The sequence below is a fragment of the Oncorhynchus tshawytscha genome, linkage group LG26, assembly GCF_018296145.1.
Source record: "Oncorhynchus tshawytscha isolate Ot180627B linkage group LG26, Otsh_v2.0, whole genome shotgun sequence".
Classification (NCBI taxonomy): domain Eukaryota; kingdom Metazoa; phylum Chordata; class Actinopteri; order Salmoniformes; family Salmonidae; genus Oncorhynchus; species Oncorhynchus tshawytscha.
The window spans coordinates 35,451,202-35,475,841 of NC_056454.1; the positions used below are offsets into that span (position 1 = coordinate 35,451,202).

The 24,640-nt window shown below is 41.3% G+C and overlaps 1 protein-coding gene across 2 annotated transcripts in view; it reads right to left on the reverse strand.

The window, feature by feature from the left end:
• Positions 1-5,553: 5,553 nt before the first annotated feature.
• The window catches only part of bard1 (BRCA1 associated RING domain 1), a 29,070-nt gene continuing 9,983 nt past the window's right edge, over positions 5,554-24,640 (reverse strand). For both annotated transcript variants that reach the window (XM_024389655.2, XM_024389654.2), the window contains 5 exons: positions 18,507-18,633; positions 18,150-18,282; positions 17,018-17,110; positions 8,786-8,883; positions 5,554-6,578 (listed from right to left, as the gene is read on the reverse strand). In XM_024389655.2, coding sequence (XP_024245423.1) covers positions 6,213-6,578; positions 8,786-8,883; positions 17,018-17,110; positions 18,150-18,282; positions 18,507-18,633 — 817 coding nt within the window. In that variant the 3' untranslated portion in view covers positions 5,554-6,212. The remainder of the gene's footprint in view (positions 6,579-8,785; positions 8,884-17,017; positions 17,111-18,149; positions 18,283-18,506; positions 18,634-24,640) is intronic.

Consider the following 24,640-nt stretch of genomic DNA (forward strand, 5'->3'; position numbering starts at 1 on the left):
GCTCCGCTACAGCACCCCACAGTATGGCCAGGGTTATAACTTAGCTTGATTTAATGCATTGCTTAGCTTATAGATTCCTTCCTATCGGTTTCAGGGTCACACTCCAAGCAACCAACCCCACCCAACCTCCTTTTCTTTTTGAAATGATAAAAACTATTCATTAACTCAAAGGCAGATTTCCTGCTAAGCCCATGCAATTCATCACTGATACTTTATATTTGTGTGTTTCAGTGAGAATCCATTCCTGTTCACCTTTTAGAAGCTATTTGTCCTGTGTGATAGATTAACTACTTAATAACGGCTTCCAGCTTCTGGTAATGAGACGGAAATTAACACAGGAGTGAGACCCCTGACTAAAGAGGTGGAAGAATAGAAAATGACATAGACTATGTCCCAAATGGCACCCCTATTCACAATGTAGTGAGTGCACTACATTTGACCAGGGCCCAAAGGGCTCTGGATAAAAGTAGTGCACTATATATGGAGCAGGGTCCCATTTGGGACATTCCCAAAAATATACATGACCTAATAAGCCTCTCCTCCCAAACCCATCTATGTCTGTCTGCAGCCACTGTACTGTAGACTAGCTCATTCTGTTATACTCAGCTGCCTGTAGTTGTATCATTATTGATTCAGGAATTCAGAAGATGAACAAATGAGGGAAGGGGACTTCAAACCTGGGTGCATCATTATGGTCAAAGTTGCTCAGGTCATTTTTATCATTACCTTGTCTCGTGATGAATTAGTCATTTGTAATGAGAAGAGAGACGCAATTTGTCAAGCCAGAATACTTACTCGTACAGTATCTAGAGAAGAGAGTACAGTTTTACTTTATTAATCCCAACATGGGAAGTTGTTTTATCACAGCATACATCATCAATAACTCACAAGGACACATAACGACAGACATAGAATTAAAAAACGACACATATTAAGATGCATGAAGGCACATGCACCCTAAGATATACATCACTCTACAGGTACATTGTATGAGACTCCATGACACCTTTATCACTCATCTCTTTTAATTAGGTCTATCATAGTCCTGATATCTGAGATTTTCTCTTTAGTGTGTTATAGATGATTTTTAGTACTGGATATAGATTATCTCTTGCTACCATGGTAATAATTGAGAGACAGAAAGAGAGGTGGAGAGAGAGGGAGACAGAAAAAGAGAGAAAGACAGTATTCCAGATGAACAAGACAGAAGTTGCTCTGGAACCCTTACAGGAACCGTCCATGGTCCGCAGCTGCAAACCAACCAGCTAAGACCTCCTCAAGTGCTATGTATATCCATGATCTGCCTCAATTTAGGTAAACATACTCTACATGCATAGCCAAGAGGTAGTGGATATGTAGCTCCCCATACATACAGCATAGCCAAGAGCTAGTGGAGTCACCTCGAACCTACATAGCTCCTCTGTGACCAGTGGCCAGCTGGGTTCAGTGTACAGTGGGATAAGGAGGAGCCATATATAATGTATAACAGTGCATATACAGTATATAGCGCTGGGGATAGGGAAGGGGTCCTCCAGGGATTGTGTGGGTAGCAGTACAGCTGAACTCAGACTAACCTGTTCTGGATAGGTGGTTAACCTCTCCCTCAGGAATTGCTAACTTCTGCAATTCTACACATTTTGCCATGGGGCAAAGAGAAAATGTTGCTGTTTTAAAAGTAATTCAAGCTCAAATATAGGTGTGCTGACTGTGATAAAGGAACTGGATTATGAGCTGTCTTGCTTGTTGAACGAACAAATGATGTAGGCAGTGGCATGGTGCATATAGCCATAGAAGCACAGTGACATATCCATCAATGCGGTCATATTCATGGTTTGTTGGGATGTGGCTTTCAGTTAGTTGTTTTTGGCCACCCATCCCATGAAAGTGAATTTCATTCCAGTGCACTGCTTGCTATGAATTTTTCTGGTGGTGTTTGCATGTTCAGGTAAAAAGGCTAAATAATGTCCCATAGAACACTGACAAGTAGAGAGCCATAGAGATTACATTAAATTAATAGAGGGGCTGTGTCATAAACCCTCAATGTTCCAGAATAGGGTGAAAATAGCAGTCATATTGGTCAGGGAGAAACCCAAACCAGTCTAATTGGAATTAATGGCAGTAGAGGCATTTAATTATGCAGGGGGGAAAAAGTAAGATGTGATATATAAAAAAAAATGTGGTAATATAATTATTTTCAACACAACTTAAAAAGGTTTTATACCAATTTTCTGTAAAATAGCCTCTACAATATATGCAGAGACCATAAATATCAACACATTTGTTTTCTTGGAAAGCTGTGAGTGCTATTATATGAGACAATATCAGTACTTGTTGCATTTACAACTTGTGTAAGTCCTATCATCAACTGATTTCAGCCAGTGTATTGACTGCATTGTTTGAATGGAATGTTGGCCTATTGGCAGTTAGAAATATTTATGGAATCATTCCTCTAAAACTGTCTGGACAGCTAGCTAACAAGCGTACAGTGCAGATCAATTATTAAAATTAATTATTTTACACAATATCTTATCACAGCAATGGCAAACAATGGTTGACCAACTCCCTGACCAAAATGGCTGACCTTTATCCCATAATAAGAAGGTTCTACTCCATTCTAGTATTGTAATTCCTAATTCTATGTAGGGAGCATAATATTGAAATAACCCCTCTCCCATTAATATTGCTAACCCCTCTCTTTATTGACAATCATATTCCAGGTATTTGTTTCATGAACAGTTGTACAATGAAAGGACGGAACGTCTTGTTTGAATAATACAGAGGGAAATTATTCAAGTACAAAAGGTTAAGACGGCAGTCATAATTGTTTTCACCACCAGCTACCGCCTAGCATCCTGAACATGGGTTACTGCAGGGAGCTTTCAATGTACTCAAACTGTTCAGTGAACTTGCAGTAGATTTGGAATCCAACTGTGAGACCCCAGCTGCAGTGAAGAATTATTGACTGAGTAATTGAGTTTCAAAATGTATCAAAAGATAGTCTGAAGGAACAGTCGATATCCCTGTTAATTTTCTGCTCATGAAATAGTCTGGTCTTTTGTGTGTCTGGCCATGAAAGTCTAGCCTACTACTCACAAAGCACTCTCCAACCCATTCAACTTGACACTGCTCATTTGCTGTAAAGGTATACCATACAATTTCTCTTTGCACCGACTTACTGTAGCTGGAAGCTATGAAAGATTGTTCTATTGCTTCTTTTTTTTCTTCTTTTTTTACAAAAAAAACGTACATAAAGTGTGCCTGAAAAAACAAGAGTACTATCTAGTATTGAGAGAAAAACACTTAAACAATCAAATTGCATTATTATACAGGCGCTGGGGGGTTACTCCTAAAGATTCTATTAATATTAACTCCTTCTGTTATCAATTAATGTTATATTGAATTAGAGCCAGAAATGTTCAGAATAAAAACAAAGAGATGGTTTGGTTGGAAATACCAAGACACACTGACCTCTAGAGTCTAGAGACCATACATAGCTGATAACACATGGTGGGTACATACATCTAACCAAACACTCCCGATTTTTGTTCCAATTGAAATAAAACCCTTGGTGCCAATTATGGTGTATAGTAAGTTGTAAATACCTTCAAAACGTATGTGTATTCTGAAAATCAGAGTTGAAGAAAAAAATGTGTATTATTTATGGAGACAAACTATTTTGTTAAATAGAGTGAAAAATAAGTGTTATTATACAGCAAGGGTGTGTGTGTCAATTTATTTCATTTCCACTTCTATTGTCCAGGCAGAAACACAATCCTACATGTGTGCAACTCTTCACCACTTTATTGTAGGAAAGGTCACTCCTTATTCACAATATAACCTCTGCATGAAACTTAGGGGCTGTAATTCACTGCACCACAAATGAGATAAATATGGTGGTGTTAACATTTTACTTCCAATTCTTCACCATTGACACCGACAGTATTTCATATGACTTACACCTGAAGCATCATGCTTCTTCCCATCCCGGTGTAGCTGGGAGCGAGAACACCAGTCAAACAAACCATGCAGAGATCAGAAAAAGAACTATTTTGGGAATAGTGCCTGGGCCATAGCCTACCACTATCGACAACCAGGAAAGGGAGGATACTTGTTTCAGGGGTAGGTCAACTTTAATGATGTACAGATAGAGGATATAAATGTCAAAGAAGTGGGAATTCCTGATTGATCAGGAATAATCATATCCCCGAGGTCTACTAGAGGAAGTGACCCAGGGCTTTCCTCTGTCTTTCTAACAAATGGCACCCTATTCCCTATATAGTGCACTACATTTGACCGGATCCTATATGGCTCTAGTCAACAGTAGCGCACTATGCAGGAAATAGGATGCAATTTGGGATACACAGCATCTGCTTAAACACACCATCTGCTTAAACACTCTGGTTCTATTCCACATTCCTATTAATTACGAGGCTGAGCTGAGGTTCTGTCTGTCTGCACCATTAATTGCCCCCCTACACCTCCCGCAAGAACAGGAAGGGGTAATTTAATGTGGCACGCTGCAATCAATAGCAATTAGACCTATCCCTGACTAATGCTATTGAGAAGGAGAGGGGCATCCTGGGATATGGAAGAGAGAATGGCTGTGTCCTACTTCAAAGGCTGGCAGATGGCGATATTGAGTAATTTCATCTTACTGTCCAAAGGCATCGTATGCAGCCAGCTATACACTTGTATCCCCATGGACCGGTTCGTACATAAAAATAATAAATTAAACAAAAATAAATAAAAACATTCTCAATTCAGGCTGCAAAGGTGTTTCTTTCCTCCTTAACTCGGTTTAATGGAGAGAAGGCGGGAAAAAAAATGGGAATATAAATATATACTTTATGAAACACAATTTTCCACCATTATGGCTAATGCTACTTTCTGATGTTTACACCCCAACGTTCAGCCAGGGACTGCTGCAACCTGATTGGCTGAATACGATACCCAACATCCAGGACTAGCATTCCTATGCATGAGCCACTATGTCCACCTTCTAGCCATAAAATTCCTATTATTGAGTTGCACCCCCCTTTGCCTTCAGAACATCCTCAATTCATCAGGGCATAGACTACATTGGGTCAAAAGCGTTCCACAGGGATGCTGGCCCATGTTGACTCCAATGCTTTCCACAGTTGTGTCAAGTTGGCTGGATGTCCTTTGGGTGGTGGACCACTCGGGAAACTGTTGAATGTGAAAAACCCAGCAGCGGTGCTGTTCTTGACACAAACGCACTGGTTGGAGTGTGTCAAGAACTGCAACGCTACTGGGTTTCACATTCAACGGTTTCCCGTGTTTATCAAGAATGGCACCTACTACCATACCCCATTCAAATATTTTGTCTTGCCCATTCATCTCAAAGCATAAAAAAAAAAAACTTTAGCCTGTCTCCTCCCCTTCATCTACACTGATTGAAGTGGATTTAACAAGTGCCATCAATAAGGGATCATAGCATTCAACTGGATTCACCTGGTCAGTCTCATGGAAAAAGCAGATGTTCTTAATGTTTTGGACACTCAGTGTATATAATTAAGATGCATGAGTCAGTAATTGTGTTGCTGCAACAACATTTATTTTGTAGAATACCATTCGTTCTCAAAAGCCCAAACAGAAAACTGTGTGCAGCAGCAGGAGGTGACGTTGGTATTAATAAAAGGCAGTGTTTCATAATTTTTCTTTTTTAAGTCATACAAATGGAGAAGAGGCCGTCACAATTCAATTTCAAAGAAAAGGTTATTCTCAAAAGCACAGACGTTATAAAGAGTCTCAGTAGGAGAAAACAGTTAGATTTTTCACTCCTTCATTCAAAATAGTGAAAAGTGCTAACATTTTTATAATCTTCTATCGTCATTGAGCGGGGATAAAATTAAACACTTCCCTAGCTTATCTTTGAGCTACAGGTACAAGTCGTGGATATATTTAAGGCCAAATCCAGAGACATCAGAGATTGGGGACTGACTGTGGCTGTACAATCTCTATTATGTCAAGGTTATAGTTTTACAACCACAGCTGTCTGTGTTCAGATTAGACCTTGATATTCAGGTGCGAGACGGAAAGACCATGGGCCTGTTAAAGAGGGTGCAATGTTACGGAACATTTACATAGAAACATATTGTGTAGAACAGATATGATTGTCTGTCATGTAGAATAGGCAATCATGACAACCCTATTTATTACATTTCTATCAGAAATGTTGCGAATGTTTCACCTCACTGATTACACACCAGGTGTGTCTGTGATTCAAGCTCAGGCACTGGCAGTAGCTGGAAGGCCGATATACAGTTTACAACCCATGTAGATGGAGCTGACCACACCTTTCCTAACCTCACCCTGGGTGGCCTGTAAGAGCCCTGGGGATCATAGATGATGTACTGGGTACACAGGGCCTGGTCTGAGCCCAGAGAGGCGTGGTAGGCTGCAGCAGACAGGGTCTGGGTCACATCACTGTCTGGTTTGGGCTGTCGGGTAAGAATCTGGCCCCCTGCCTCTCTCACCAGCTGGAGGAGCTCGTCCCTGGGGGGCTTCCTGAAGGAGCCCATGAGGTAGAAGAAACAACCGTCCAACAGCGGGGGCAGCTGGGGTAGAGTAGAGATGAGTGGAGTATTGAAGAGTAGAATAAAATAAAGTCAAATACAGTAGTCAAAAAGAGTATAGTTAAACAGAGTAGAGTCAAATAGAAAGAGGGGACAGAAATGAGATAAGGCTTGTTAAGACAAAAACACGTCGTCTGTGGACTGCAAGGAGAACTAAACAAATCATTTGTTGTCCTCTAACAAGGAAAAGTGAGGATGTTTCATGAATTTTGTAAATTACGGTAGACAAGCCCTTACAAATTCATCAAAGCCGTGCACATACAGAGGGAGAAAAAAAGAGAACAGAGAATGTATCTTCTTCCTTGATCCTAAACGATGCTAACCACTCTAGTGCCTCGGGATAAAATCAAGTCCCACTAAGAATAGCCGAGTGTCTGGACAAAGTGTCCAGACAACAGAGATTGTTCTGTAGTTAATGAGTTGAAATGCTGCTGAATCACTGCTACATCACAGACACAACATTTCAGTTTTTCATAACCGCAGCCTCTACTCCACTCCTAATAAAATACCAAATACTCCACTCCTAATAAAATACCAAATACTCCACCAGGGTTGGGTGATATGGACTAAAACTCATACCTTGGTTATTTCAAAACTTATGGGCGATTTATGATATACATTTCGATTTGTTTTATTTTCTCTAAATAAGCTTTGTTGCACAATTAAAAAGTTCAAACACATCACATTTTTTAAAAACAGTCAGCAATAATCTATTGATTTCAAAGCTTGTGTAATGATACCGAGGCTGAATACATACCTTCCAACAACCATAAGACCCACTAATCATTTCATCAAAATAGTTGTACCTGCTTTTTTCGTTGCAATAATCACTGATCTGGATTTCAGGTCTGTCTATAGAAATGTCATTTTTGTTACAAATTTAATCACCAGAACCATTCTTAATGCACATTCACTAATAATGTAGCAGGCATTATAGAAAATTAAAACTGGTCTCAAACAATTGCTCAAGCACAAGCCCACGTGCTAGTGAGTAGGCAGCTAATATTTATATTTCAAGTTTAGCCAACTTGGCATTAGGTATAATTCCATAATATCTGAATTCAGCTAACAAGGCAGAACAGTTGAATTGTTATGAACACAGCTTTCTGTCCATCTCCAACTGTTTGATCAGCATGCTTGCCAGATGTTGAAATCAAGTGGCCTACCTTATTTCTCAGAATGAGATGTCAAATCCTTATTTGTTTTACGCTTATTGCACATTTATAAAAACATAGACTAAACAGCTAGTATAACAATCCTTATTTGACTAAAATGCTGCTAGCGATACATGGTACCGTAATGCGCACGCAACAAACTGAGCCTACATTTTCCAGAATGAATGTTCATTGGTACATCCGTTTTAGTAGTGTCAAAAAGATCAAACATAAACAGGGTATGGTTCAAAGGTTAACTTCAGTGTCACAGTAAAATAATAATCTCCATGTGTTTCGGTGTCCATATGACCAATTCTGTTGGACCAAACCTCAAAATGCAAATCGCCGTTGAAAACATTTATCAGAGAAGAAAAAGTGATCTCTCATCTTTGTTGTTGTGAGTGGTAGGGGGAGGGGTGTAGGAGAAAGTGGCAAAGCGAGAGGTTTTACTCCCGCCAAAATCTGCTTATTTTGAACCTTAGCTGGTCGCCTGCCCACCTGCCTTTGGGACAACGACTCCCATTGTTAGGGCGGAGACAGGAGCATCTCAGAAGGAGCGACTGAGACAAGACCAAAAAGACATGAGTACAAGCGGACATAAACGCTCAAAAACTATTCTGCAATTCTGGTATTTGGAATATCACGCAAAAACATGCATTTGAATTAATCAAATTAATTCCATAGATCACCCAGCCCTATTGCATTGTACTCCTGTATTGTATTCCTCTATTGCATTCTATTCCATTCTATTGCATTGCATTCTATTCCATTGGGATTGCATTGTAATGACGTTGCTTTCCAACCCAAGAGTCAGACTCCATTGTAGCTTTTTTTTTTTTTTAAACAAAATTCTTATCAGTTTAGTGGCTGTGTATTCAGGTGCCAGAAGGCCCCTCCACTGAATGCATCAATGCACTCAATTGTTTCCTGCTGTAAACTGGTACTCTCCAGAGTTTTAGAGAAAGCCGGTTCATTGCCTCCATTTTGTTTTGTTTCTTGTTTGCAGGGGTGTGTGTGTGCGTGTGCGTTACCTACCAGGCTGTGTCTGTTAATGCGGCTGCGTTGCGGTCCTGCTCCTGCTTCATGGTCACTCTCGGAGATCCAGCTGTCTGCCTGCAGGCACGCCTCTACCCCTGTATGAGGAGAGAAAGAGACAGGGACAAGAAGGGGACAGCAGAAGTTTAGATGAGAGGAGAGAACTTGAAAACCTATTTTATAGCTAGATGAGGAGATCCCTGCAGTCAAATGAACTAGAGGTCGACCGATTAATCGGAATGGCCGATTAATTAGGGCCGATTTCAAGTTTTCATAACAATCGGAAATCGGTATTTTTTTATATATATATATATATATTTTTTTACACCTTTATTTAACAAGGCAAGTCAGTTAAGAACACATTCTTATTTTCAATGACAGCCTAGGAACGGTGGATTAACTGCCTTGTTCAGGGGCAGAACGATAGATTTTTACCTTGTCAGCTCGGGGATTCAATGTTGCAACCTTACAGTTTATGGTTAGGTACACGTTGCATATAATCGATGCGGTGCGCATTCGCGGAAAAAGGACTGTCGTTGCTCCAACGTGTACCTAACCATAAACATCAATGCCTTTCTTAAAATCAATACATAAGTATATATTTTTAAAATCTGCGTATTTAGTTAATATTGCCTGCTAACATGAATTTCTTTGGGGTAGGGTGCAGTATTTTCACATACGGATGAAAAGCATGCCCAGAGTAAACGGCCTGCTACAAAGCCATAAAAGCTAGAATATGCATATTATTAGTAGTAGATTTGGATAGAAAACACTCTGAAGTTTCTAAAACTGTTTGAATGATGTCTGAGTATAACAGAACTCATATGGCAGGCAAAAAGCTGAGAAAAAAAAATCCAACCAGGAAGTGGGAAATCTGAGGTTGGTTGATTTTCAACTCCGCTCATATTGAAGATACAGTGGGATATTGGTAATGTTGCACTTCCTAAGGCTTCCACTAGATGTCAACAGTCTTTAGAACCTTGTCTGATGCTTCTACTGTGAAGTGGGGCCGAAGGAGAAGGGAATGAGTAAGGTCTGCCATGAGCTGACCATGCGCGTTCACATGAGGAGGGAGCTCTGTTACATCGCACTTCTGAAGACAATGGAATTCTCCGGTTGGAACATTATTGAAGATTTATGTTAAAAACATCCTAAAGATTGATTCAAAATATTGTTTGACATGTTTCTAATGACTGTTACGGAACCTTTTGACATTTCGCCTGCTTTTAGTGAACGCGCTTCGTGACTTTGTTAACCAAACGCACTAACAAAAGTAACTATTTTGACATAAATGATGGACATTACCGAACATTTCTCGTGGAAGTGGGAGTCCTGGGAGTGCATTTCGACGAAGATCAGCAAAGTGAAGATTAAAAATGCTATTTATGACTTTTGTTGACTGCATAATATGGCGGATATTTGTGTCTTGATTGGGCTCTGAGCGCAGACAAAGATTATTGCATGGTTTGCTTTTTCCGTAAAGCTTTTTTGAAATCTGACACAATGGTTGCATTAAGGAGAAGTATCTTGTATCTTTTAGCAATGTTTATTATGAGTATTCCTGTAAATTGATGTGGCTCTCTGCAAAATCACCGGATTTTTTGGAACTACTGAACATAACGCGCTAATGTAAACTCAGATGTTTGGATATAAATATGAACTTTACCGAACAAAACATACATGTATTGTGTACCATGAAGTCCTATGAGTGTCATCTCATGAAGATAATCAAAGGTTAGTGATTCATTTGATCTATATATCTATACTTTGGCTGGAAAAATGGCTGTGTTATTGTGTGAATAGGCACTCCCCTAACATAATCGTTTGGTTTGCTTTCGTCGTAAAGCCTTTTTGAAATCGGACACTGTGGCTGGATTTACAACAAGTGTATCTTTAAAATGGTGTAAAATACATGTATGTTTGAGGAATTTTAATTATGGGATATCTGTTTTGAATTTGGCGCCCTGCAGTTTCACTGGCTGTTGAATAGGTGGGACGCAACCGTCTCACGTACCCTAGAGAGGTTAACTAGGTAAATTATGTCACTTCTCTTGCAACAGAGTCAGGGTATATGCAGCCGTTTGGGCCGCCTGGCTCGTTGCAAACTGTGTGAAGACTATTTCTTCCTAACAAAGACAGCCAACTTCGCCAAACGGGGGATGATTTAACAAAAGCGCATTTGCGAAAAAAGCACAATCGTTGCACGACTGTACCTAACCATAAACATCAATGCCTTTCTTAAAATCAATACACAGAAGTATATATTTTTAAACCTGCATATTTAGCTAAAAGAAATCCAGGTTAGCAGGCAATATTAACCAGGTAAAATTGTGTTACTTCTCTTGCGTTCATTGCACGCAGAGTCAGGGTATATGCAACAGTTTGGACCGCCTGGCTCGCTGTGAACCAATTTGCCAGAATTTTACGTAATTATGACATAACATTGAAGGTTGTACAATGTAACAGCAATATTTAGACTTAGGGATGCCACCCGTTAGATAAAATACGGAACGGTTCCGTATTTCACTGAAATAAACGTTTTGTTTTCTAAATGGTTTCCGGATTTGACCATATTAATGACCAAAGGCTTGTATTTGTGTGTTATGTTATAATTAAGTCTATGATTTGATAGAGCAGTCTGACTGAGCGATGGTAGGCAGCAGCAGGTTCGTAAGCATTTATTCAAACAGCACTTTAGTGCATTTTGCCAGCAGCTCTTCGCAATGCTTCAAGCATTGAGCTGTTTATGACTTCAAGCCTATCAACTCCCGAGATTAGGCTGGTGTAACCGATGTGAGTAGTTGTTCCCCTTGCTCTGCAAGGGCAGCCGATTTTGTGGAGCGATGGGTAACGATGCCCTCGAGGGTGGCTGTTGTCGACGTATTCCTGGTTCGAGCCCAGGTAGGGGCGAGGAGAGGGACGGAAGCTATACTGTTACACTGGCAATAGTGCCTATAATAACATCCAATAGTCAAAGGTTAATGAAATACAAAATGGTATAGAGAAAAATAGTCCTATAAATAATATATTAACTACAACCTAAAACCTCTTACCTTGGAATATTGAAGACTCATGTTAAAATGAACCACCAGCTTTCATATGTTCTCATGTTCTGAGCAAGGAACTTAAACGCTTTTTTACATGGCGCATATTGCACTTTTACTTTCTTCTCCAACACTTTGTTTTTGCATCATTTATTTATGTTTCATTATTTATTTGAGGCTAAATGGATTTTTATTGATGTGTTAAAATAAGTCTTCATTCAGTATTGTTGTAATTGTCATTATTACAAATAAATAGATAAATAAAAATCGTCCGATTGATCGATATCGATATCATTTTTTGGTCCTCCAATAAATCGGTATCGGCGTTGAAAAATCATAATCGGTCGACCTCTAAAATGAACCCACGAAATTGGCTGTTAGTACCACACACCAGGGTTGTGAACATATAAAAACAAAATTGGGATCCTTCAAGTTAAGAAAAATCCCTAACTCAAAAACGTTTTAATCAGTGTAGTTATCACAAAATATTTGTGTTATAGCCTAATTAGAAAAATAAATGTGTAATTTGAATGTAGACTTGGTTATATGAAGTAGATACAAAGAAAGTAAACAGCAGTGGGTCAATTTCCACAAAAACTAAAGAGCTCTGAAGCGCAAGGCTCTGGAGCCCTAGCTACCACGCTGTAGATAGAGTGAAGCGAACCTGTGCACATGTGCCAATAATGTGTGAGCCAAGTGTTGAATTTCGCTCATCTCAATAATCTAGCCTATTCATTGATGATGGCACGGCCCCTGCTTTACTGAAGTTGCGAGACATTGCAAGCCAATCATTGCAGATAGATAATCCTAGTGCACCATTTGGACTATCTGCCAGGTGGCCAACCTGCCTATACTGTGCCCCTCCTCTCTCGCTCTGTCCCTTGCTAGTTCGCTATGAAAAATTTGAGTTTTTGTGTTCTCGAAAGTACGGCAACTAATCAGTCTCCTCCGGTCCAACAATACTGAATCAAATCTTGACACTCAGAAATGGGAGTAGACGGTACACCACCACATCATCGTCATTAAGAGTTGGAAAAATGTCAGAGAAAGGCAAGTGAAAGCAGCAAAGTCCTGTGTGGCAATACTTTCAGAAGGAAATGCAAACTTTGCGGGGTAGAATTGAGGTAAAGTAATGGTAGTATAGGTGCAATGCTTAACCATCTGAAAGGGACGCACTGAGACCCAAACTGTTGCCGGCAGCAGCACAGCTGCATTGTGAATTCATATGGAATTTTATGAAATCCTTATCGTTTTAATGGAAAACTGATTTCCATTTGTCAAATCCCTACCATACACTTACAGATCATAGCTACAGTATATAACCATGAACATGTCCTATGTACCCGCATTTAACCATGGAAAGGTGACTGGGAACATGGCAGAACACAGTAGTCATTCCCTCCGCAAGGGAATCAAACAGGCAAAACGTCAGTATAGAGACAAAGTGGAGTTGCAATTCAACGGCTCAGACATGAGACGTATGTGGCACAGACTACAGACAATCACGGACTACAAAAGGAAAACCATCCACGTTGCGGACACCGACGTCTTGCTTCCGGAAAGGAACATGTTCTTTGCCCGCTTTGAGGATAACACAGTGCCCCTGCTGCCGGCCCAGACGGAATCCCTAGCCACGTCCTCAGAGCATGTGCAGACCAGCTGGCTGGTGTGTTTAAGGACATATTCAATGAATCCCTATACCAATCTGCTGTCCCCACATATTTCAAGATGGCCACCATTATTCCTGTACCCAAGAAAGCAAAGGTAACTGAACTAAATTATTATCGCCCCATTGCACTCACTTCTGCCATCATGTAGTGCTTTGAGAGACTAGTCAAGGATCATATCACCTCCGCCTTACCTGCCACCCTAGACCCACTTCAGTTTGCTTACCGCCCCAATAGAGCCACAGACGATGCAATCGCCATCACACTGCACACGGCCCTATCCCATCTGGACACATATGTTCATTGACTATAGCTCAGCATTCAACACCACAGTACCCTCCAAGCTATCATTAAGCTTGAGGCCCTGGGTCTGAAGCCCGCGCTGTGCGGGCCGCCCCCAGGTGGTGAAGGTGGGAAACAACACCAGTTAGGTGATCCTTGACACTGGGGCCCCACAAGGGTGTGTGCTCAGCCCCCTCCTGTACTCCCTGTTCACCTGTGACTGCGTGGCCAAGCACACCTCCAACTCAATCATCAAGTTTGCAGACGACAACAGTAGTAGGCTTGATTACCAACAATGACGAGACAGTCTACAAGGAGGTGAGGGCTCTGGGAGTGTGGTGTTAGGAAAACAACCTCTCAATTACCGTCAACAAAACAAAGGAGATGTTCGTGGAAACAGCAGAGGGAGCACCCCCCCCATCCACATCGACGGGACAGCAGTGAAGGTGGAAAATTAAGTTCCTCGGCATACGCATCACAGACAAACTGAAAATGGTCCACCCACACAGACAGTGCGGAGAAGGCGGCACAACAGCGTCTCTTCAACCTCAGGAGGCTGAAGAAATTTGGCTTGTCACCGAAAACCCACAAACTTTTACAGATGCACAATCAAGAGCATCCTGTCGGGCTGTATCACTGCCTGGTACGCCAACTGCATCGCCCACAACCGCAGGGCTCTCCAGGGGGTGGGGCGGTCTGCAAAATGCATCAACGGGGGCAAAATACCTACCCTCCAGGATACCCACAGCACCCGATGTAATAGGAATGCCAAAAAGATCAAAGGACAACAACCACTGCCTATTCACCCCACTACCATCCAAAAGGCGTGGTCAGTACAGCTTCAAAATTTGATTTGAAGAAACCATTTGAAAAATTAAAGAGTGATGAAGAGTAGAATGCCCTCAACACACTTGCCCTATAGGTAAATGATGCAACACAGAATTAAATATGGCAAGCTTTAGCGTAGTATCTCCTTCTCTCCACGTGTAAGAAATGAACCATTTACAAAAAGCAGTGATTTTTCCCACATAGCACTTGAATAAATTGAGTACCACGATCTGGTCTAGTCGTGCTTCTGACTGACGACATATCCCCCAGTGGCAGGAGTTCAATACACACATCCACCTTAATCCTCTCTTCACTTCACTCTAATCTAGCGCCCCCTTTCATTTCTTAATATAATGTCACAATTGTTTTTAAAAAACAGGAGAAGTTGCATAGAGATGAAAAGGCCCTAGGATTGATCCCAAATGGCACCCTATTCCCTACATAGTGCACTTATTTTGACTGTAGGATCCTGGACAAAAATACTGCACTATATGCAGTAGGTTAGAGGGTGCCATTTGGGAAGCAGACGTTTTCCCCCTCCCTGTGGTGCCACAGACAAGAGGAAGGTTTTCTCCAACGGTACCAGACAACAGAACTTTAATAGTACTGTCTGGGACTAGGTAAATGCTCCATTATTACATTATCGATTGTAAAAACAAAAACAATATTTGGGTTGTTGTGTTGCTCACCACTGGGAGACCTCTTCGTGCCGAGAGAGGTTCGGATGACAGATGAACAGCAGTCATGGATAAAATAAGAAGCATTTCAAGGGGATGGGAGTGAGGGTTGCTTTAAACTTTTCCATTGGCTGCATCCGAAATGGCACTCTATCCCCTACATATCGCACTATATAAAATACAATTTCAGACAACCCTTACTCCAGTAAAATAAGGCTTTCAAGGTGGAGGGTTGCATTACACTTTTCTGTTAGTTGGGGTAATTTATGGACATTAGTTACTACATGCAAATAACATGGCCTAAAGCTTAAAGCTTAATTAATCTGCAAGGTAACCAAGTGTTTTCCATTTGAATGTCTCATGATGCCATTGTGCTTGGCATGATGATATGTGCTATCAATACAACAGTGCCATGTTGATCACTGCCTAACCGTGGCAGTGGCAGCTACAATGTATTTTCTCATGTGGGCACTTCCCATGTGACCACACTACACAGTCACACAACACTGTCTGACACACACAAACAGTGTCCAAAGCAGTCATCAAGCATAATTGCATTTACTAATCCCCCTAAATTGCAGCTTTCATTTTGAGAGAACCTGCGAGGCCTTGGCGGGGGGGAAAGAGATACCGGGGTTAATCCAGGCTCCCACTCCACTCTGCTTCGGAAGATAGGGCCAGCTAGTTAGCCCCACCACCAGAGACAGGGGTTCATGGAAAGAGGGACAGACAGAGGGATGGAGCGTGGCACACTTGTTGTTGAGGGTAGACAGGCTGTGTCAAGTGTTCATCCTCCATGGAGGAGAGAGAGGTGTTGGGAATAATAAAAATGTTCTCAATCCTAAAAAGACAAGACACACACACATACCCCAAGGCATCAGACACCTTGATGACAGTCACCTTTTTCCTTTTTGAGGTAGACTGCCTGTGAATATCTAGTATATTTTATGGTTGCCGCTAGGAATAGATATAAAACTGCATGGAAATTGTAAAGTTTCCACTTATAAATTCACCTCTGTAGGAAACAAACACAAGAGAAGAGAGTTTCTTTCTTTGATTTCTACCAATTTTGACATCTAGGTCCACTGACAATTCTCAAACCCCCCTATTTCAATCCACTGTATTTGCCTGTATGCCCGACACGTAATATCTACAATATCCTGTTGAACAAACGCTTCATGCCTCTCAGGACACTGCATGACATAGAATAAAGAAGATAAAAGACAAAGTACAAAAGCAAATGCATTTCTTCCAAAAGCAAGGAAACAGCAGATAATGCAAGGGAAGATGAATAAAAAGTAGGCATATTTCTCCATATAGATTATTATGGAGTATAAATCCATACTGCTTTAAAGCATACTTGAAACAGAGGGTAGAGGATAACTCTGAATGCCTGACATCGATCATGTAAAAATGTAAGGGTTTGAAATTATATATTATTAATGCCCAATGTATCCATGTACAGTATATTACACAAAATATGGACAGTTTTAGGGTATAATTAGATTTCTCATTAGAATACATTAACCATACATAGACACACATTTGAAAGAAGCAGTACAGAACCAAGGTCAAAGTTAATGTATGAGGGAAAAGAGTACCATTTGAGATGCATCCTGTATAAGAATAATAAGATACTTAGACATAAGTTCATAGAGGCTGAAGGTATGGTAAGAGGCAGAGTTGTAGGCCAGGGTACGGTCGGCCTAGGAGGCAGAGGTGAACGTTTCTTACAGCTAAAGTTGAGGACCCAGCAGCCGTTCAGGAGGCCAAGGAGAGTGGACAAGGTGGTGGGCATCGGCCCGTCTGGGACCACCACATGAGTGACTAGAGGAATGAGAGAAGAAAAATGGGATGTCATCCAAAGATCTATTTTATTGCATGGGTAGTGATGGATACAGCACATATCAACTAATGTCTGCCATTTCATGGGTTGGGTTAGTACACATCAAATGCATGCCAGTGCATTCAATTGGTTTCGTATCTGTTTATAACAGTTACAATCTGATAATTAGGCCTAGTTATGAAAATGTAATATCAATTTAGGCCTACTAAATAAATAGACAGTTGAATACAATTTTAATAGAATAGCCTTCTCCAAAATATTATTTGAATAAAATAATGGCAATGTCTTTGTTGTGAGTGATTGCAACACCGGCACCGGAATCAGCCTCATTCACACCAGGCTTAGACAATGAGACTTTTATGTATATATATATTTTTTTAGACATTCTTGTTGTCTCTGCAGTCAACAAGGCTCTGTGGCTGATAGGCTGCAAAATGACCTTAATTGTATCTCGGGGCTAAACTCTGTGGTTTACATGCTGTGGAGCTTTGCTCTGCCTTCACTTTAAATAATATGAGACACTGAAGTCTTTACTACCCAAAGCCCTGTAGTCTAACGCTCATCACAACAGAAGTCACAAACACCTTATGAGAAATTACTTCACTTACTTTCCAGCCCTGTCCTGTGTTCCAACTGCTATTACCAAAGAACTAACAAACTGCCTTCCCTGTTACTCTGTATCACTAAGATTTGCAAAGCTCCAAAAAAGGTAGCTACTTGTATGTAATAAGTGATGTTGCAAACCTTTCACAATTTGACAAATGTGAGTCTTATGTTTCTTAATCAAACCTAGAGTGGTTGGGAGTAACCAGGAATTAAGTCCCAAAATGTGCCTGGACCCAAATCTCTTTGTGCTGCATTGCCAACTCCCATTTGGTCGTTGACATGCCAAACAAATGTTTGCCATAGGATTTGGCACGACAGAACTAACAGATCTGGGAGCAGGCTCGTATCAAATGTGTTGTAGCAGGTGGCAGTGTACAGGTTGATGGGTACAGGTATAGTGGACAGGTAAATTACCAGAGCAGGAGAAGGCGTCTGCCCTCTTTCCTCCCAGGAGATGTCCCAGTTTGGCCAGCCGGGTCTGTTGGGACTGGGACAGTTTACTACCCAGTACAACTGCCTGTTCCTCATGTCTCACACCTTCACTGGCCTGTAACAGAACATAGACACACACCATGGGTTTTAAATGACAGATTTTATATGTTGTTGCCCTCTTGCAACTTACTGTATATAATAAATAAAAAAAGGTATAAAATAAAACTTCCTGCTCTTTCCGTAGTCGTATAACTTGGAATAAGTTAACGCAGAGCTAGAAGGTAATGGTTGATGTAACATTGCTTTTGTGTGAGAACAATGATGGGCTGATGGGCATACCTTATTGAGGCTGGGTGAAGGACTGAGAGGTGAGTTGACTGGGTGGGGTCCTTCAGAGGCTGCCAGAAGGATTGCCTGCATCTCTGGGCTCACGGCATAGTCCACAGGGCGAAGGCCAAACATATTCCTGTTAGATAGAGATACAGACCGTCTCCGTCACAAACCTGAACCATGTCAAAACTGTCTGGGTATCCGTATACACAGACTAGTACCATCTAGCAGCCGGACAGCAATGCATCATTCTGGGTGCTAAGATTAGGGTTATACAGACATGGATGGTAACAAAGTCACTCATCGGTGACAATATGATACAATATATTAGTGCATGGATTGACATAGGGCTATGTGGATCCAGTGAACAGCAATGCAGCGCGAGACACTGAGACACAGAAGACAAAGTGAAACAGCACATTCCTGGAGGAGGGGAAGGAAGGGATGAGAAAAAGGAGGGGAAGAGGGAGGAGAAGCAGAACAGGTTGGTGCATAAAGATTAGGCGTCAGCAAAGATAACACCTGGGGGACAATTAATAGGTCCACTGGTCCATAAAATATTTCAATTGGATTCATAACACCCCCCCGCCACACACACACAGATAGACACACAAATACTGCAGACGCGAACATGTACAAAAACACACACACACACACATTCCCAGTGAAAGGATATGAAAAGCATGGAAAATTGCTTTGGGTAGGTGGTGTAGTGTGTGTATCTAAGGGGTGTGGGTAACCACTGAAACCAAGCCTTTCATACTGATAAGGGGAAATGCATTAATTTATCAATTCAGATCTGAATGCAGAGTACAGTAGTTGCAGTGTTGTCCATTTTATTTTTTATAAAAATGAATTCTCAAACTTCCTCCATCTACATACGACAAACCTTGCTATAAATGAATAGGCCAGATGTTTTGTCAGTTGTTATATCTGTAAGTAAATACCCCATTGAGATCATCTTTTATTGATCATGATACATATATGATGTGTGAGGATCCAAGACAAGACGATGACATCCAGAAGAGGAACCAGAAACACCCGATGCATGGCTCTTTGCAGTGCTCAGTGCAGCTGGGAAAGCGAAGCGATCAGCTGTGAAAGCCCAAAAACACCTTGTGTCTGTCTGGGAGTGCCTTGTTTCTCTTGTTTCTTACATTTTTCTGCACCAAAAAAATATACATGTCTCGTGTTTTGTTTTGGTTATACCTTTTTATATTGAATACTGCCCTGCTGTGTAGGGCTTGCAAGTTTAACCCAGAATGCAATCAAAAACTAAAAGCATTGTAATTTGGGACAAACCATTCACAAAACCCTAAACCTCAACTAAATCTGGTCATGAATAATGTGGAAATTGAGCAAGTTGAGGTGACTAAACTTCTTGGAGTATCCCTGGATTGTAAACTGTCATGGTCAAAACATATTGATACAACATTAGCTAAGATTGGGAGAAGTTTGTCCGTAATAAACCGCTTCTCTGCCTTCTTAACGCTATCAACAAGGCAGGTCATACAGGCCCTAGTTTTGACGCACCTGGACTACTGTTCAGTCATGTTGTAAGGTGCCACAAAGAGGGAAAATTATAATTGGCTCAGAGCAGGGCAGCACGGCTGGCCATTAAAAGTATACCGGAAGCTAACAATGATATGCATGTCAATCTCTCATGGCTCAAAGTAGAAGAGAGATTGACTTCATCACGACTTGTTTTTGTAAGAAGAATTGACAAGCTGAATGTTTCGAGCGGTCTGTTTAATCTGTCCTTTGGTCTGATGAGTCCAAATTTGAGATTTTTGGTTCCAACCGCCACGTCTTTGTGAGACAGAGTTGGTGAACGGCTGATCTCTGCATGTGTGGTTCCCACCATGAAGCATGGAGGTAGTGTGATGGTGCTTTGCGGGTGAAATTGTCAGTGATCTATTTAGAAATCAAGGCACACTTAACCAGCATGGCAACCACAACATTCTGCAGCGATATGCCATCCCATCTGGTTTGTGCTTAGTGGGACTATCATTTGTTTGTCAATGGGACAATGACCCAGAACACACCTCCAGGCTGTGTAAGGGCTATTTGACCAAGGAGAGTGAGGGAGTGCTGCATCAAAAGACCTGACCTCAACCCAATTGAGATGGTTTGGGAGGAGTTGGAGCGCAGAGTGAAGGAAAAGCAGCCAAGTGCTCAGCATATGGGGGTACTCATTCAAGACTATTGTTAAAACATTCCTCATGAAGCTGGTTGAGAGAATGCCAAGAGTGTGCAAAGCTGTCAAGGCAAAGAGTGGCTACTTTAAAGAATCTCAAATATATTTGTTTAACACTTATTTGGTTACTATATGATTCCGTATGTGTTATTTCATGGTTTTGATGTCTTCACGATTATTCCACAAAGGTAAAAAATAAAGAAACTCTTGAATGAGAAGGTGTCCCCAAACGTTTCACTGGTAATGTATGCATGTAAACTCATAAAAATTAAAAAAATTAATCCATTTTTCAGGAGCCGGTCTTTCAAAGATAATTCGTAAAAATCCAAATAACTTCACAGATCTTCAATGCAAAGAGTTTAAACACCGTTTCCCATGCTTGTTCAATGAACCATAAACAATTAATGAACATGTACCTGTGGAACGGTCGTTAAGACACTAACAGCTTACAGAGGCAATTAAGGTCACAGTTATGAAAACTTAGGACAATAAAGAGGCCTTTCCACTGATTCTGAAAAACACCAAAAGAAAGATGCCCAGGGTCCCTGCTCATCTGCGTGAACGTGCCTTAGGCATGCTGCAAGGAGGCATGAGGACTGCAGATGTGGCCTGGGCAATAAATTGCAATGTCCGTACTGTGAGACAGGACGGACAGCTGATTGTCCTCGCAGTGGCAGACCACATGTAACAACACCTGCACAGGATCAGGTACATCCGAACATCACACCTGCGGGACAGGTACAAGATGGTAACAACAATTGCCAGTTACACCGGGAACGCAAAATCCCTCCTCCAGTGCTCAGACTGTCCGCAATTGGCTGATAAAGGGTATTACACCAGCAACAACATCGTCTATGGTCACAAACCCACCGTCACTGGACCAGACAGGACTGTCAAAAAGTGCTCTTCACTGACGAGTCGCGGTTTTCGTTGAAGGAATGAGCGTTACACCGAGGCCTGTAGTCTGGAGAGGGATCGATTTGGAGGTGGAGGGGCCGTCACAGCATCATCGGACTGAGTTTGTTGTCACTGCAGGCAATCTCAACGCTGTGTGTTACAGGGAAGACATCCTACTCCCTCATGTAGTACCCTTCCTGCATGCTCATCCTTACATGACGCTCCAGCATGACAATGCCACCAGCCATACTGCTCGTTCTGTGCATGATTTCCTGCAAGACAGGAATGTCTGTTCTGCCATGGCCAGCAAAGAGCCCGGATCTCAATCCCAGTGAGCACGTCTGGGACCTGTTGGATCGGCGGGTGAGGGCTAGGGCCATTCCCCCGGGAACTTGCAGGTGCCTTGGTGGAAGAGTGGGGTAACATCACACAGCAAGAACTGGCAAATCTGGTGCAGTCCATGAGGAGGAGATGCACCGCAGTACTTAATGCAGCTGGTGGCCACACCAGATACTGACGGTTACTTTTCATTTTGACCCCTCCTTTGTTCAGGGACACATTACTCAATTTCTGTTAGTCACATGTCTGTGGAACTTGTTCAGTTTATGTCTCAGTTGTTGAATCTTGTTATGTTCATACAAATGTTAAATTTGCTAAAAATAAAAGCAGTTGACAGTGAGAGGACATTTCTTTTTTTGCTGAGTTTATGTATGTACATACGTACGTACACAGTGCTACTAGCAAAATATTTAAAAACTACAGTTGAGTTGTTTGGAAGGAACACACAACACTATGTGTGAAAAAAAAAGGCAAAGCACACCAACATCAAAACCTCATCCCAACTGTAAAGTATGGTGGAGGGAGCATCATGTTTTGGGGCTGCTTTGCTGCCTCAGGGCCTGGACTGCTTGTTATCATCAACAGAAAAATGATTTCCCAAGTTTATCAAGACATTTTGCGGGGAGAATGTTGGGCTATCTGTCCGCCAATTGAAGGTCAACAGGACAACGACCCAAAACACAGAAGAAAATCAACAGAATGGCTTCAACAGAAGAAAATAGAACTTCTGGAGTGGCCCAGTCAGATTCCTGACCTCAACCCGGTTGAGATGCTGTGGCATGACCACAAGAGAGCAGTTCACACCAGACACCAAGAGAATATTGCTGAACTATTGCTGAACTGAAACAGTTTTGAAAAGAGGAATGGTACAAAACTCCTCCTGACCGTTGTGCAGGTCTGATTCGCAACTACAGAAAACATTTGGTTGAGGTTATTGTTGCCAAAAGGAGGGTGAACCAGTTATAAATCCAAGGACACATACTTTTTCCACCCTGCACTGTGAATGTTTACAGGGTGTGTTCAATAAAGACATGAAAACATATAATTGTTTGCGTTTTATTAGTTTAAGCAGAATGTGTTTGTCTGCAGTTGTGACCTAGATGAAGATCAGATCAAATTTGATGACCAATTTATGCAGAAATATTCCAAAGGGTTCAAATACTTTTTCTTGCCACTGCATGTATGTATGAAGTGGTTAGTTTACATACACCTCAGCTAAATACATTTAAAACTCAGTTTCACAACTCCTGACATTTAATCAGAGTAAAAATGCCATGTTTTACGTCAGTTAGGATCACCACTTTATTTTAAGAATGTGAAATGTCAGAATAATAGTAGAGAATGATTTATTTCAGTTTTTATTTATTTCATCCAATTCCCAGTGGGTCAGAAGTTTACACACACTCAATTAGTATTTGGTAGCATTGCCTTTAAATTGTTTAACTTGGGTCAAACGTTTCAGGTAGCCTTCCACAAGCTTCCCACAAGAAGTTAGGTGAATTTTGGCCCATTCCTCCTGACAGAGCTGGTGTAACTGAGTCAGGTTTGTAGGCCTCCTTGCTCGCACATACATTTTCAGTTCTGCCCACAAATTTTCTATAGGATTAAGGTCAGGGCTTTGTGATGGCCACTCCAATACCTTGACTTTGTTGTCCTTAAGCCATTTTGCCACAACTTTGTAAGGATGCATGGGGTCATTGTCCATTTGGAAGACCCATTTGCAACCAAGCTTGAACTACCTGACTGATGTCTTAAGATGTTGCTTCAATATATCCACATAATTTTACTTCCTCATGCAGCCATCTATTTTGTGAAGAGCACTGTCCTTCATGGTTGGGATGGTGTTCTTCGGCTTCCAAGCCTCCCCATTTTTCCTCCAAACACAATGATCATTATGACCAAACAGTTTTATTTTTGTTTCATCAGACCAGAGGACATTTCTCCAAAAACTACGATCTTTGTCCCCATGTGCAGTTGCAAACCGTAGTCTGTCTTTTCTATGGCAGTTTTGGAGCAGTGGCTTCTTCCTTGCTGAGAGGCCTTTCAGGTTATGTCGATATAAGACTTATTTCCTTGGTCATCTTCACAAGGTCCTTTGCTGTTGTTCTGGAAATGATTTGCACTTTTCACACCAAAGTACTTTCATCTCGAGGAGACAGAATGCATCTCCTTCTTGAGCGGTATGACGGCTGCGTGGTCCCATGGTGTTTATACTTGCTTACTGTTTTTTGTACAGATGAACGTGGTACCTTCAGGCGTTTGGAAATTGCTCCCAAGGATGAACCAGACTGTGGAGGTCTACAATTGTTTTTCCTGAGGTCTTGGCTGATTTCCCCATGATTTCAAGCAGAGGCACGGAGTTTGAAGGAATACATCCACAAGTACACCTCCAATTGACTCAAATTATCTCATTTAGCCTATCAGAAGCTTCTAACGCCATGACATCATTTTCTGGAATTTTCCAAGCTGTTTAAAGGCACAATCAACTTAGTGTATGGTAACTTCTGACCCACTGGAATTGTGATGCAGTGAATCATAAGTGAAATTATCTGTCTGTAAACAATTGTTGGAAAAATTACTTGTGTCATGCAAAGTAGATGTCTAAACAGACTTGCCAAAACTAGTTGGTTAACAATAAATTTGTGGAGTGGTTGTAAAACAAGCTTTAATGACTCCAACCTAAGTGTATGTAAACTTCCCACTTCAACTG